The 16,815-nt window shown below is 41.5% G+C and overlaps 1 protein-coding gene and 1 non-coding gene across 9 annotated transcripts in view; both read left to right on the top strand.

The window, feature by feature from the left end:
* The window catches only part of SCAPER (S-phase cyclin A associated protein in the ER), a 514,000-nt gene that overhangs the window by 467,153 nt on the left and 30,032 nt on the right, over positions 1-16,815 (top strand). For all 8 annotated transcript variants that reach the window (XM_045795116.2, XM_045795115.2, XM_087856756.1 and 5 more), the window contains 2 exons: positions 9,258-9,495; positions 14,877-15,026. In XM_045795116.2, coding sequence (XP_045651072.2) covers positions 9,258-9,495; positions 14,877-15,026 — 388 coding nt within the window. The remainder of the gene's footprint in view (positions 1-9,257; positions 9,496-14,876; positions 15,027-16,815) is intronic.
* On the top strand, positions 135-241 carry LOC123790737 (U6 spliceosomal RNA). The gene has a single exon (XR_006779183.2). It is a non-coding gene; the product is annotated as a U6 spliceosomal RNA (small nuclear RNA).

The following is a 16,815-nucleotide window of genomic DNA, read 5'->3' as shown; positions in this document are numbered from 1 at the left end:
AATTAACAATAGAGAAAATTAATGAAACCAAAGTTTGAATTTTTTGAAAAGAGCAACAGAATTGACAAAACCTTCAACTAGATGAACTAAAAAAAGAGAAGAATCAAATTACTAAACTCAGAAATGAAAATGGGATGCTCACTTGGCAGCACATATACTAAAACTGGAACAATACAGAGGGGATTAGTATGGGCCTCTGCGTGAGGATGAGACTCAAATTCTTGAGGTGTTCCGTATTTTCTATAGTTATAATCTACTTGAAATTTATTAAGAGAGTAGATTTTAAGCATTCTACTACCAAAAAAAAGATAACTATGTGAAGTAAATGGATGTATTATCTTGATTGTGAGAATCATTTCACAATGTATCCATATATCAAATCATCATTTTGTACACTTTAAATAAGTTATAATTTTGTTTGTCAATTATACCTCAATAAAGGTGAGGGAAGAAAAGAAAGTAGGAACATTACTATCAATTCTACAGAAATAAAAAGGATTATAAGAGAGTGCTATTAACAATGTGTGCCAACAAATTGGATAACCTAGATGAAGTGGATAAATTTCTAGAAACAAAATACCTGTGGAGACTAAATCAGAAAGAAATAGAAAATCTGAATAGACTTATAGAACTAGTAAGGAGATTGAATCAGTAATCAAAAATGTTCAAAGGAAAGCCCTGGACCTGATAGCTTCAGTTGTGAATTCTACCAAACACTTAAAGAACTAACACCAATCCTTCTCAAGCTTTGCTCAAAAATTGAAGGGGAGGGAATACTTTGTAACTCATTCTATGAAGCCAGCATTACCCTGAAACCAAAGCCAGGCAAAGACACTACAAGAAGAGAAAATTATGCACGGATATCCCTTATGAACATTGATGTAAAAATGTTCAACAAAACTACCAAGCCTAATTTAGCAGGCATAGTAAAAGGATTATACATCATAACCAACTGGGATTTATTCCTGCAATGCAAAAATGGTTCAGCACATGAACATCAGTCATTGTAATTAGACCACATTAACAGAATGATGGAAGCAAAAATCCATGATCATTTCAATTGATACAGAAAAAGCGTTTGACAAATTCAACACACTGTCTTTTTTTTTTTTTAAGATTTTATTTTTATTTTTTTGAAGAGTTAGAGACAGCCAGAGAGAGAGGGAACACAAGCAGGGGGAGTGGGAGAGGAAGAAACAGGCTCCCAGCGGAGGAGCCTGATGTGGGGCTCGATCCCATAACACTGGGATCATGCCCTGAGCCGAAGGCAGACGCTTAACGACTGCACCACCCAGGCGCCCTGCAACACATTTTCATTATAAAAACACTTGAGGCGCCTGGGTGGCTCAGTCAATTAAGCATCCAACTTGCTTTCAGCTCAGGTCATGATCTCAGGGTTGTAAGATCAAGTCCTGCATCAGGCTCTGTGGTCAGAGCAGAGTCTGTTTGAGAGATTCTCTATCTCCCTCTCCCTCCCCTTTTGTTTCTCCCCCTGCTCATGCACATGCACACATTCTCTCTCTCCCTCTCAAATAAATAAATAAAATCTTTTTTTAAACATTTAAAAAACACTCAAAAAACTCAGAAGTACCTCCATGTAATAAAAACCATACATGCAAATCCCACAGGGAACATCATAGTGATGGTGAAAGACTAGAAGCTTTTCCTTTAAGGTCAGGAACAAGGCAAGGATGCCCACTTCCTCCATTTCAACTCAACATAGTACTGGAATTTCTAGCCAAAGCAATAAGGCAAGAAAAAGAAATAAAAGGCATCCAAATCAGAAGTGAACTAGTAGAATTATCTCTGTTTGCAAATGATATGATCTTACATAAAACCCTAAAGATTTCACACACACACACAAAAAAAAAGAAAAACCTGTTAAAACTAGTAAACAAATTCTGCAAAGTAGCAGAATACAAAGTCAACTCACAAAAAGCATTTGCATTTTTATACATTAACAATGAACAATCTCAAAAAGGAAATTATGAAAACAAATCCATTCACAATAGCATCAAAAAAATCAAATATTTAGCAATTAATTTAACGAAGAAAGTGAAAGCCTTATACAGTGAAAAGTACAAAACATTGCCAAAAGAAATTAAAGAAGGTATAAATAATTGGAAACACATTCCATGTTCATGGATTAGAAGACAATATTGTTAAGAAGTCATTACTTCCCAAAGCAATCTATAGATTTTATGTAATCTCTAGCAAAATCTCAAAAACTTTTTTTGCAGAAATAGAAAAAATGATCCTAAAATTCATATGGAATCTCAAGGGACCCCAGATAGACAAAACAATCTTGAAAAAGAAGAACAAAGCTGGAAGACTCACATTTCCTGGTATCAAAACTTATCTCAAAGCCATAGTAATCAAAACAGTGTGATACTGGCATATAGACATATATAACAACAGAACAGAATAGAGAGCCCAGAAATAAACCATCATATGTATGAACAAATGATTTTTGACAAGGGTGCAAAGACCATTGAATGGGAAAGCACAATCTCTTCAACAAGTGGTGCTGGGGAAACTGGACATCCACATGCAAAAGAATGAAGGTGGACATTTTTCAAACACTCAGAATGCTCAAAGACCTAAAACTATTAAACTCAGAAGAAAATGGAGCAGAAGCTTCAGAACATGGGATTTGGCAATGATTTCTTGCACAGGACACCAGAGACGTAGGCAGTAAAAGAAAAAGTAGACAAATTGGACCACATGAAAATTTTTTAAATTTATGCATCAAAAGACAGTATCAACACAGTAAAAAGGCAACCTGCAGAATGGGATAAAATATTTGCAAATTATATATCTGACAAGAAATTAATATGTAGAAACCGTGGGAAACTCCTGAAATTCCTCAACAACAAAAACACTATTTAAAAAAATGGGCAAAAGACTTAAATGGGCATTTCTCTGAGGAAGATATACAAATGCCCAATAAGCACATGAAAAGAAGTTTAACATTACTGATAATAGAGAAATGCAAATCAAAACTATAGTGAGATACCACCTATACCCATTAGGATGGCTACTATCAAAAAAAAGACAATAGTAAGTGTTGACAAGGATGTGGAGAAATTTGAACCCTTGCTTATTATTGGTATGAGTGTAAATGATATAGGTGCTGTGGAAAACATGGCAGTTCCTCAAAAAATTAAAAATAGAATTACCGTGTGATCCAGCAATTCCACTTCTGGGCATATATCTGAAAGAATTGTAATAAAGGATTTTAAAGACATACTTGTATGTCTGTTTTCATAGAAGCATTATTTACAATAGCTAAAACGTGGAAGGAACCCAAGTGTTCATCAGCGGATGAATGGATTCACAAAAAGTGGTGTATACATACAATGGAATATTATTCAGCCTTAAGACGTAGGGAAATTCTGGCATATTCTATATCATGGATGAATCTCGAGGACATTCTGCTAAGTGAAATAAGCCAGTCACAAAAAACCTAAATATTCTGTGATGATTCCACTTATATGAAGTACTTAGAGTAGTCAAAGTCCTAGAGACAGAAAGTAGAATGGTGGTTGCAGGGGGAAAGGGTGAATGGGGAGTTACTGTTTAATAGGTATAGAGTTTCAGTTTTACATGATGAAAGAGTTATGGGGATGGTTGGTGATGAAGGTTGCACATCATTATGAATGTATTTAATACCAATGAACTGTACACCTAAAATAAGATGGTAAATTTTGTTATATGTATTTTAACACAAAAAAAGGGGGGGAAAGAATATTGCCCTGCCAAAGATATCTATATCTTAATCCCCCAAAACTGCAAATGTGTTATTTCACATGGCAAAAGAGATTTTGCAGAAATTAAGATCTTGAGATGGGAAGATTATCCTAGTTTATCCAGGTGGGCCCAATGTAATTACAAAGGTCCTCGTAAGTGAAAGAGGGAAGTCCAAAAAGTGAGTGTTAGAGCGACTTGAAGGTGCTCTGCTGCTGAGTTTGAAGATGTAGCAAGGGGCCACAAGCCAAGGAATGCATTCATACTCTAGAAGCTGGCAAGGAAACAAATTCTCCCCTGGAGCCTTTAGAAGGAACAGAGCTCTGATAACACTTGGTTTTAGCCCAGTAAGACTTACTTTGGATTCTGAGCTCCCAAATTGTAAGAGAATAAATTTGTATTGTTTTGAGCCACTAGGTTATGATCAGCAGTAGGAAACTGATACACATGCCTGCCCCTCATGTAACCTCCTTAGGACAGGGACCTAGTCTTCTTTGGCTGCACATGGCACAGGTGGCACTGTTCTTTGAGCACAGGTTCTTTAGCTTTTCAAATTGAGAGTATCTGACAGATCACCTTGCCCCTCGTGTTCACCACAAAGCCTGATGAATGATATCACTGGGTGGAGGTCAGCTTTCCCAGAATATCCCAGAACTTAAGAGCCCCACACTGGACTACCTCTAAAAAAATAATTCACTTTTTGAACAGTGAAGTTTACATCCATCATTGGGAGAGACAGTGGCTTAATCCCACCTACTCCCAACACTGCAGACCATTGAGTGGAATTCTCAGGGACTAAAATGGGAAGTTCTCAGAAGATGCCTGGGGATTCCAGAACTGAAGGAATGAACAAAGCCAAAATCCAAGAAGATAATAGGAGAGCAGTCTAGAAGATCACTATCACTGAAGAAGATCAGGTTGATGTTACCAAGCCAGAAAAATGGGGACCAGGCAGAAGAGAGCAAACAAGCCAAGAACAAACAAGGGAAAGGAGGCTGTAGTATCTGGGGATGTTATAGTTGCTTTTGGGGGGCGCCTGGGTGGCACAGTGGTTAAGTGTCTGCCTTCGGCTCAGGGCGTGATCCTGGCGTTATGGGATCGAGCCCCACATCAGGCTCTTCCGCTATGAGCCTGCTTCTTCCTCTCCCACTCCCCCTGCTTGTGTTCCCTCTCTCGCTGGCTGTCTCTCTCTCTCTGTCGAATAAATATAGTTGCTTTTGGGGGCCAACTAAAGCCTGGTATGTAAGTGGTTTAAAATACCAAAGGTGCGTGGATGGCATTTGATTCCTGCCCACACAAATCACTGCTTTTTTTTTTTTTTTTTGCACATCTATACTTTCCTTTAAGGCAAAGTAGGGTTTTCAGATGCTGTGCAGGATTACTGATGGTCCAGGTATAGTTTTTCCTAGTTGAATCTGGCTTTTAATGAACGGAACTTAATATACCACCAAGATTCTAGTTCTAGAGAACAAACAAAAACACTTTAAAATTCAGTAAAATTGAGAAGATCTCGGAATGCAATATATAGTTTCAGATCTGATTTTTCATATCCTCCATGTATTTTTAAAAGAAAGTTTTAACTTATGTCTGATATGAATAAGGCCTTTTACATTTTTATTATAAACATTTGGGCTTAAAGTGGTTGTAACTGACAGTTAAGAACAACAGGAGCCAGTGGCCTGTTCATGGATAAATTATCTGTATTTCAGACTAAATCAAAAGTAAACATTTCCTAAAGTCCTTTCAGGTCTACATTAGTTCTGTGTAAGCCAAATGCAGCAGACAAGCCCTCTCCCTTCCTCTCGGTCCCGTAAATTCTATGGGCTCACTTCAAAATCAATAGTCTTAACTAAAAGGCAGCCTACAGAATAGGAGAAGATATTTGCTAATGATGCATTGGATAAAGGGTTAGTATCCAAAATCTGTGAAGAAATTATCAAACTCAACACCCAAAAAAATAATCCAGTTAAGAAATGGGCAGAAGACATGAATAGGTATTTTTCCAAAGAAGACATCTGGATGGCCAACAGACACACGAAAAGATGCTCAAACATCACTCGTCATCAGGGAAGTGCACATCAAAACCACAATGAGGGACCACCTCACACCTGTCAGAATGGCTAAAATTGACAACACAAGAAACAACAGGTGTTGGCAAGGATGCAGAAAAAGGGAAACCTCTTACACTGGTGGTGGAAATGTAAACTGGTACTGCCACCCTGGAGAACAGTATGGAGGTTCCTCAAGAAGTGAAAAATAGAACTACCCAACGATCCACCAATTGCACTACTAGGTATTTTTCCAAAGGATCCAAAAATACTGATTCGAAGGGGTACACACACCCCAGTGTTCATAGCAGCATTATCAACAATAGGCAAACTATGGAAAGAGCGCGAATGTCCACTGACTGAAGAATGGATAGAGAAGATGTGGTGTATATATACAAGGTGGAATATTATTCAGCCATCAAAAAGAATGAAATCTTGCCATTTGCAGTAATGTGGATGGAGCTAGAGTGTATTATGCTAAGGGAAATAAGTCAGAGAAAGACAAATACCACATAGATTTCAAAATAGAATTTTGAAAAAGAAAATGGTCTTTTCTCTGAAGCAATATTATATGCATTTTGAACCATTTCCACACCCAAGTTAATGAATGGTTATTTAATTCATTTTTCTGAATCAACATTTTTATTTCATCAGGAGAATATTGCAAAAGATCCTGGGTTGTGTTGTTTGTAGTTTGTGATTAGTGTTTTCCTAAATAATGGGATGGGATGGAGAGAAAAAGAAAGAAGTAGTCTGATGACCTTCACTTTTTTTTTAATTTTCATTCTTTTGAAGAAGTAGTAGTGAATTCATGTTATTTAAATGTTTAGAAAGATTAAGTATGACAAATTGCTTTAAATGATGAATTTATATTTCTGAGTACCTGCATTTAAATATGCTGATAATCAGTTTAAAAACAACACAGGCAATAAGGGTAGGGTCAGCATTCTGAATCACAGAACAGTAAAACTGTTGTCACCAGCAATGATGTCCCTTATTCCCAAATTTCCAAAAGCCTATTAAAAATTAACTTTAGGTAGAAATAAATGCCTTCTGACTTACCATTGGTTTTAAAAGGTAGTCAGTGTTAAGCAAACACAGACCCCTTTTTGGAGCCTATATAATAAAGTCAGACACATTAATCTCTACTCACGTCTCTAGTCAGGGTCTGACCCCAAGCTCTTAGGGCTACAATGGAAGAAAGGAAAGAAGGAAGGGCCAACTGACATTAGCTAACAGAGTTTATGTAAAGGTTCCAATGTTCCTGTAAGGAAATAAATATCATTTCTTGACTTTGTGTTCATATTGAGTCCCATAAGATAAAAAGTATCTCTCCGTGATGATACAAGATTACATTAATCTCCCTGTACTTTAACAGTGTTCAGTTAACTCCGAGATTTGACTTAAGAAAAGGGATAGAAAGAAAGAAAAGTCACCTCCTGGTTACCCTGGATGTTTTGGTTCTCAGACAAAGCACTGCCCTTAAAGAGTTGAAAGTCCTTGTGGTTCCCTTGCCTGTGCCCCTGACAAATGTGTATGACCTAGAGTGTCTCAGCTAATCTTTGTGGGTGTAGTGAGGGGAAGCAGTACCTTCCCTACCAACCGTGAAAAACTAAGAGTGAAATGAGGTAAAAGATGTGAATGTACTTAGCAGACCCTGTTGTATGACAATGAGATGACAGTTTCCTGAGGGCTGCTTTCTTGGGAAGAGAATAAAGTGTGTAATGTCGTCTCACATCCTTAGCAGTATCAGAAATAGTCCACACTCAAGAAATAAATGCATACCATAGTCATGAATAAAACTCTACTTTGATGAAACTAGTAGCGAATTAGAAAACTAGACAAGAGGCCAGACACTTGCCAGCCAGCACTTCTGAATTCTGATTAGTGCCATCTCTGGAGTGTTCCTGGGCAAGTTAATGAGATTAGCGTAGATCTTTAATGCCCTTCTCACATTCCAGATACCTCCTGAGAAGAACGACAAAAAGATGCTGTGGGGGTGGGCATAGTGGGGGTCTGTATTCATGTTAAAAATAGGGAAGAGTATCTATTATAAAGGAAGACACTGAGCAGGGACCTGTAACTTCTCTTCCTGAGGAAAAAAGAATGCGTCCGTGAAAGGAGACGACTGGCCCACGTGCAAGGGCATGGAGAGACCTGAGGATTTGTGTAGCAGCTGCAAACCTTACATCTCAGATTCAAACCCAGGGGAGAAAAAAGTGTGGCTTTCTTTCCAAGCATTTCAGCAAAGGAATCTCGTCCGTTCTGTGAGCTCTGATTGTGACGTGGGCCATCCCTGAACCATGCTGGACCACCAGAGAAGTAGTGTGCCTTTTCGTACCTTAGGCCAGAGTCAGAGTGAGTCAGAGTGAAGGGGGAGGGCCCCCCACCTGGAGCACGTTGCTTATAAGAGAGAGAGATGTCGCGGGGGGCCTGGGCGGCGCAGTCGTTGAGCGTCTGCCTTCGGCTCAGGGCGTGATCCCGGCGTTCTGGGATCGGGCCCCACATTAGGCTTCTCTGCTGGGAGCCTGCTTCTTCCTCTCCCACTCCCCCTGCTTGTGTTCCCTCTCTCGCTGGCTGTCTCTCTGTCAAATAAATAAAATCTTAAAAAAAAAGAGAGAGAGAGGTCGTTCCTCAGAGAGAAATTTGGGTATGGTTTCTAGGGGGGAAAAAGGGTGGACGAATGCTTGGCAGCCACATTTACTGCAACTGCAGGCCCTTCGTCACTAGAGCACTAGTGCACTAGACCTGGGTTCAGGAGTGAGATGGATTTAGCAAACCCTTGCTGACTCTACTATGGATTTTAGGAACTCATTTGCCACTGCCATTGCTTCTTGTCCACCCATAGCCCTGCCTGCCACAGTTACTAAGCTGACTTCGTGTTGATTTGTATAAAGCTAATCCAGCACTTGCTTGTTCTTGGGAGTCCGGCCCCTACAACCTGTCCTGCCAATACTCCTTGATGATGGAACTGTGCTTTCAAAAGCAGGTGGAGTGTCTCCCTACCACAGTATACCAACACTTTTCGTGGTAGTTGCCTCCCCTGAGAAGATTCCCTTTGTGTAGCCAGAAAGGAAACTATGGTATTTCTGCGTTCCAGTAGCTCTCGTGGACTGTCCAGTTGGCCCGGACCTAGAAACTAAACGAAGCAAGGCTACCTAGGCTACAAAGTCCGGGGCGGGGGGGGCAGGGGGCGGGTGAGGGCCTCAACTCTGGCTGAAGAGCGCTCATGTGCCACTGCTGCTGCAGCCTGGTCTCCCAGGGGAGAACAGGGCCGGCCACCATGCTCCTGGGTAGGGCAAGGCTGTGGGCTGCGTCCATTCCCTGACATTTCTGGTTACCTTATTCTACGACTCAGATGGTTTGCTTTTAACGGTCCGCTTGTCTTGTTCCATTTGACCTATAAAAATGCTCACGTCCTTAAGTAGACTTCTTTTAAAGAGCTGACTGTTTCTTTGTCAGGTCGTACAGCATATTTGACAGTAATCGCCAGGATCCCACAGGACTGACCTCTGCTCTTCAGGCCACGGACCTGGCTGGAGTTCTGCACATGCTCTACTGTGTCCTCTTCCACGGCACCATCTCGGACCCCAGCACTGCCAGTCCCAAGGAGAGTTACACTCAGAACACAGTCCAAGTGGCCATTCAGAGTTTACAGTTCTTCAACAGTTTTGCAGCTCTTGATCTGCCTGCTTTCCAGGTACCAAGCGTTGGTCAGTGTTGGTGTTCACCAGCCAAGAGTTTGTGTTTTAGTACAGATAATACCGTGAGGTTCTTCTCCTGGATTAGGACATAAGGAATAAATTACAGTAAAGGAAATCACAATACATGCCATTTGTGAAGCTACTATCTTCCGGGAACTATATTAGGTGCTCTATATTTGTGTTCTCATTTATTCTCATGATAGTCCTGCAAAATATTATACCCATTCTACAGATGGAAATGCTGACAGTTAAGTAATTTGCCCAGGGTTGCACGTGGCTTTGCCAGGACTGGTACCAGTGATTTTCTGACCCCAAAATCTGTGCCATTGTGCTACTAATAACTCATGTCTTGATTTCTTTATAGAAAGGCATTATTATCCCATCAACTTTTACATATTAAGGAAAGTCGTGGTTTCTTACATAAATAGAACCAAAATTAGATAAATTGTTTTGATTGATAGGACTTTCTGTGGATGATTTAACTGATCGGTGCCCAGTGTAAAGTGCACGTGTAGTCATATGTGCACATCCTATAAATTCAGTTTTTATAGCTGAAGAAAGAAAAATTGCTTTATGCTCTAACACCAGACTGTCAGCTTAGAAATAGATTTTTTTCATGTAGGAAATTTAATTTTCAAAAACACTGAACCTTTGGAACAGAGCAAGCCCCAAGGAGTAGGCTTCTCTTTCAGTTTATTAACTGTCAAGCGATTTCATTAAAAAAGGAACAAACTTGGCAGATGATGAGCCCATAATTTAGATGAATTGCTTTGCTCAGAGAGAAAAAGGTTATAGAGATACCAATGTATGAAAGTGGCAGACTTTGGCCATTCCCACGTAGAAGAAACGTCTGGTTTGTAGCTGATGACAAATGTGGAATTCTTGTCTTCCTCTCATTCCATTCACAACAGGAAATTCGTGAGTAAGTTCTATCACTGGATTCGATATCTTTCAACTTTGTAGAGTTAGTTTACCCATCGCAAGAACAGAAATCTCTTTAGGGTTAACGCATTTCGGTTCCAAAGCACTTGAACTGGCCTTAGGTGGTAACTACATAATCTGTAAAGTTCTGAGAGTTTACAGGCGCACTGCAAACAGGAGACGTCTGCTCCAGAAAATGCCAGGGGTTCGTGCCTCTGGGTTGAACATAACATCTGTGTTTTATGAAGAACCAAGCCCATTGTGTTCGGTGTGGAAACAGCTTGGAAATCAGGAGACACTAAGTTTTTGTCTTCAGAATATGGGGACCAGCAGTCTACCCATCAGCTAGTCCCAGTAGAGTGATTTCCTTTGTCACCAGGGATTATGAAAAGAAAATACCTGAAAACTGTCTCTTAGCTTCTGGTGTTGCAGGGCTCCCAGCAGGATTCACCCTGCTGCAGGCTGCTCCATGTCATGAGCAAACGCAGCCGTATTCAGTCGGCCGTTACATCAGTCACTCTTGGGTGTCGGGGAGCCCAGATCCGTGCACGCCCCACATCATGCCTGTGAGCTCAGGCTGAACCTGAACCGCTCAACTCCAAGCAGCCCTGCTCCCCTAGTGGCATTTAGGCACAATGGCCAATTAATGTTAGAAAAATCCTAAGCTTATTTCTGGAGTCCTTCATGGCATCTTAACATAAAAGCCGAGATTTCTCCTCTCTAGCTCCTTACCATGTCCAGCCTGAAACGTATTCCCTACTTGAGCCACTTTTGTCAAGAGCAGCAGGGAAAACACCAGGGTGGTTCAAGAGTGTTCGAGCCATTCTTAGAATCAAATGCCCTGCCCCAAGTAGAATGTCCTTTCTCGGCTGGTTCCTAACAGTTCTCCAGGACATTTGCTTCTTTCCTCTCTGTCCTTCATGCAGCTCCATAATTTTCTTGACTTTCTTTCTGTTTTTTTTCTTCTTTTCTTATCTCTGTTCTGACTCTCCTGTTTTATCCTCGTCAATTTGGCCATAACTGTTTCTCATTCTCTCCCCAGACATTATTCCGAGGTACTCTTTTCCCCTTAACAAGTGAGTGGGCCAGGAAGGCCTGCAGGAACCTTCCTCCCGACTGCCATACTTTCAATATTCAAGGTCCAACACATTTTTTCTTACTCCTCATCAGCATATGTGGGCACCCAGAATTTCTACCATCAGGGCTCTAATACAGCTACCAACGATTACCTTATTGTTCCATTTACTTTTATACATTAAAAAAAAATTAGTAGACAATAACCACTTTATTATGATCACAGATTCTGTGGGCCCAGAATTCAGGTAGGGGTGGCTTATCACTGCTCCATGACATAGGGTTTCGGCCAAGACCCTCAAACAGCAAGTGGAGGAATGGAGGGACAGGTTGACAGAGATAGCTGGCAGCTAAAATTATCTGGAGGCTCCTTCACTCTCCTGTTTGATGCCTGGGATGACTTAAAAGTCTAGGTTCACCAAGGACTATTGGCCAAAGATGCTATGTATGGCTTTTCTGTGTGACTTGGGCTTAAAACATCATGGTGTCTGGGGTTCTGAATGAGTGTCCCAAGAGGAAGCTTCAGAAAACAAGTGTTCCAAAAGAAACAGAAACTGCATGGCTTTTTATGACCCTGCCTTACAAGTCCTATAGCTACATATCAACCATCCTCTTGGCTAAATCAGTCGTAAGCCTTCCAGATTCAAGGGGAGAAAGCATAGACCCCACCTCTCAGAGGGAGGACTGTCAAAGATTTATAGGCATGTTTTTGAACCACTGCACTCTGTTTAGCAGCTAAAGTAAAATGTCCATACGGGGTCATCGATGTAGAGGAACATCTGACCTAGCATGGAACGCTCAAGTAAATACAGTACGAATATACGGTACCTGCATATAAAGCAACGGGTGACTTTGGGAGAAAAGTACTGTCATGATAAATATGGTCAGAGAAACTCATGTTCTGGCTCATCAAGACAACAATTCAAAAATGAGATGTTGGGAACTGTGTTTATAGAAGACCGGAAAAGAGATTTTAGGTACAGCAGTGGTCTAACTCAGAAAAATCTGGGAGACAATTTATGAATTGCCTGAGAAGATCAAAGGAACTGAAGAATGAAATCGAAATGAGATAAATGGTCTGACCTGCGAAAGAGTTAAATAAGAAGATGTAAGACATGTTGACCCATTTGAGGACCAATGCATCACAAGAGTGCAGAGCTGTAATGGGCATCCTCATCAAACCTGTGGGTCTGGAGTCAGACTGATGTGACTTTGAGCCATTATACTACCAAGTTTTATGACCTCAGACAAGTCATTCGAACTCAGTTTCTCATCTGTAAAATAGACTAAAAACACCTACCTCACGGGGCGCCTGGGTGGCTCAGTCGTTAAGCATCTGCCTTCGGCCCAGGGCGTGATCCCAGGGTCTTGGGATCGAGCCCCGCATCGGGCTCCCTGCTCCGCTGGGAGCCTGCTTCTTCCTCTCCCACTCCCCCTGCTTGTGTTCTCTCTCTCGCTGGCTGTCTCTCTCTGTCAAATAAATAAATAAAATGTTTAAAAAAAAAAAAAACCTACCTCACAAGTTTGAGGCTTAAATGAGATTATATAGAAGCACTGTGCTAGCTAGCACAGTAGGCCCTCAAAGTGTTTTTGCAGATGTTGATTCAGAAAGTTGACTTTTGGGGGCGCCTGGGTGGCACAGCCGTTAAGAGTCTGCGTTCGGCCCAGGGCGTGATCCTGGCGTTAGGGGATCGAGCCCCACATCAGGCTCCTCCGCTGGGAGCCTGCTTCTTCCTCTCCCACTCCCCCTGCTTGTGTTCCCTCTCTCACTGGCTGTCTCTCTCTCTGTCGAATAAATAAATAAAATCTTAAAAAAAAAAAAGAAAGAAAGTTGACTTTTGAATGCAGCATTCCCCAGTGCCCCTCCACACTTCTGTGAAGCCATAAACCCGTGTGTTCTGTTCATGTGGGAACCCATCATGTGGTAGTAACAAAAGGTTATCCATTAGAATATTTTCTTAGCTTGTTCCATTTCATTGTATACTAATAAGGCTGTCAAAATATTTTTCCCCCTTCAGCAAAGAGTCTGATTTCGCTGTGAATTCATATTGGCACAGATGGCCTTGAGATCCCAGATATTGTATATCGCATAGACTTTGACAGATTTTACAATGGAAGGTGGTCTCAAGAAACAAATCAATGTACTGACTTGGCAATTAATTCTGGCTAAAAAGGAAATATAGTTTCCTTGAAAAATTGGTTTAATTTTTATATTCAAACTTACATGCCCCTTGACCTGCTCTTATCAGTGAAGGTTAAACAGAGGGTACTGGGTCACAGCATGCTGGACACAACTAATTAAATAAGGGCTGAGCTGAGAAGGTGTCACTACTTGATTTAAAGGAACAAAGCTCTTGTGAAGCCTCTTTGGGGCTTGAAAAACATTTTGTCTCCTGGCAATGAAACTGAGACTCTTAAAATTTAGTGGTGATTTTATTTCAGCAATACTCACTCACAGGACTGTGTTTCACCACCGTTAGGCAAAGTGAATTCATTGCAACTTCCAGGCTGCAACGTATCTGCCGTGGTTCAAGCCCACCAAGACCTCAAATCAAGAGATGAGTTTAGAACGCTGCCTTTTCCCACAGGCCGGCAGCGGGGCTTCATTCCAGCGTCGGCTGCGAGTGTATTGCCTCTCCCCTTTGCCCTCCTGTCGCTCTGTCTGTTTGACATGTTTATTAAATAGAAGCTTCAGGCTGCACAGACAGAGTGAGGCTCTCCTCCCGCGTCGCCCACCAACAACAGCCTTTTGCCTGTCTGGAGAAAGGATCCCAGAAGCCTCACAGTTGAGGGGGCTTCGTGGTTTGTTTTTATTGGGGGGAGGCAGGGTGTTGGTTTTTTTACATTCTTTTGGGAACGTTGGGTTTCTAGAGCTGTTTATTTGAATACTAACCAGTTGTTATTTATATTGCTTTCCTATTTGAACATCAGTAATTAGAATTGTGTTTTCGTCCCTGTGTTCAAGAAAATATTTTCCCCTTCAGAAAAAAATAAAAAGTATTTGAAGCTAGCTAAATGGTAGATTCACAGAATCCTAGTATTTTGTATTTTTCCAAATTTTCTACAGTGAGACTATTTGTACGATGAGAGGAAATTACTTACTCCAGATGGACTAAATAACCATGCTTTAGGTAGATCGTGTCTTGATCCACATAGTAAGAGGATGTCTCCATGTCTCTTTCCAGGTTAAGCGTTGCATTTATTATGGTCATGTATTACAGCAGGAGTCCCCGAACTGAACTCTGAAACATAGTGCTCTAGAAATTTCCCATGCTTTTCCAGCACCAGAGCAGAAAGTGCACAGGGTCCAGTCTTGCTTTGTGATTTGCTACCCTGCCTCTCCCCGGGCTGAGGAGTTCTAACTGCTCCTTGTCGTTGTCAGTCTATTGTAGGGGCAGAGGGCTTGTCCCTTGCATTCCGGCACATCGCCAGCTCTCTACTGGGCCACTGCAGCCAAGTCTCCTGTGAAAGCCTCCTTCATGAGGTCATCGTCTGTGTGGGCTACTTCACCGTCAACCACCCGGATAACCAGGTAGGCGGCCCCGGATGCTTCCTGAGACTGCTCGCCAACACTGGGAGTGTGAGGTAGTGGAGTGAGAAAAGGCAGGCCAGCCTGCTGGAACCCATCTGTCCTGCGTGAGGCCCTTTAACCAGGCTCCAGGGACAGGTCTCTGACTTATTCTATCCGAAGAGATGTGATCAGCACTAGATTAGCACGAAGACCTCCTCTTAGAGCTACAAAAAGTAAATATTTCTAATGAAACGTTCACTGCACAGAAGCATCACACCCTTACCACGTAGGTTCTGATGTTCTGTCCATATCTTCGTTTTGTTTTGGTGAGGTGGACTGCATCTCTCAGCCTGGGGCACTTTGCAGGTAGTATTAGAGTCACGTGCTTTCCGAAGCTGCTCTTGGCGTTTGGCTTCCGCCTAGGTGCTTAGGGGCTGCTAGGTGGTGTCGGAGGGGGGCCTGAGAAGGCAGGACTTGGGCTTCTCCCCTTTGAGTCACCCAGAGTAGTTTTTCTTTTAACTATTTGGATGATGTGGTTTCCAAGCAAGGTTCATTTGTAAATAGGGTTCTGCTGCTTTAAGAAGTTAGGAAGACTATGTTACCAATTTTGTAAAAAAATATAACAACAATAATAATAATAATGAGTACTTTATTTCTCTTTATTTTTAAAACCAGAATAATGGCATAACTAACATCAAATAGTAGTTCCTGACATCCTCATTTATCTAAAACCTTCTGCAACCTTAACTGTATGGATGATAGCTGAGAAGAAGGCCTCTGGGGGCACCTGGGTGGCTCAGTCCTTAAGCGTCTGCCTTCAGCTCAGGGCGTGATCCCAGAGTCCTGGGATTGAGCCCAGCATCGGGCTCCCTTGCTCTGCTGGGAGCCTGCTTCTCTCCCACTCCCCCTGCTTGTGTTCCCTCTCTCGCTGGCTGTCTCTCTCTCTGTCAAATAAATAAATAAAATCTTTTTTAAAAAAAGAAGAAAAGAAAAAAAAAAGGGCTCTGGACAACGCTTAATCCTCACTCAAACCTTAAGAAGTTTTAATTTAGGCAAATCTCTAACAATCGTGCTTATTAGATCTATTCCGCCTACAGCAAACTGGACTAGGACATAGGAGTTGGTTAGAGCGACAGAGCCAAGTACAAGGTGAGGAGCCGAAACTGTCTACCTGATAAGGAAAAAGAGGAAAGAAAAAAAAATAAGGCAGGGCCCCAAACTCAGAAATTACAGTCATCTGGGTTCAAAGGGACACTAAACCCTGTATTTTAGTTCCAAGATTCTTAATGTCCTCAGTGCTAACTCTGAATGAGCATGGAGGCAAAATGTATGTTCTCTGAATTCCCTTTTAAGAAGGTTGAGGAACATGCAGTCCATTCTAGAAGGATTTCCATGATTAAAATACAGAAAATGTGGACCCTTTCCGGAACAAGTGTCATACATGGAAAAGTTTCCCTTTTTCAGACACCGTTGCCAGGAGGGCAGCCACCACCACCCCTCAACGTGCCGCAGAAGCGTACTGGCCATGCTCTCCCCTTGCTAGCACCCCCAGGTACTGGTGCTTTGTCCTTTTCATGCACCAGGCCCAGCAGGTTCATGAGTCTCTTACAAGTTGCTCAGGCAAGGAAAGCTGAGGGAAATCTGTGTGATTTTCTTTTCTTCATGTGTATTCATTCAGCCTACTAAATTGCATTTTATTTTCCTTAAGAAGTTTTTTTTTATTTTTCTCATTACAAATGTGTTCCTTACTCATCATGAAAAAGGCAAGTGTAGAGAAGAAGATGGAACCACAGTTATTCCTGATAGTCCT

This window comes from Ursus americanus, chromosome 28 (assembly GCF_024610735.1).
Source record: "Ursus americanus isolate L20-20 chromosome 28, mUrsAme1.1.p, whole genome shotgun sequence".
NCBI lineage: Eukaryota > Metazoa > Chordata > Mammalia > Carnivora > Ursidae > Ursus > Ursus americanus.
Note: the sequence above shows the minus strand (reverse complement) of the source record. Positions and strands in the feature narration are given on the sequence as shown.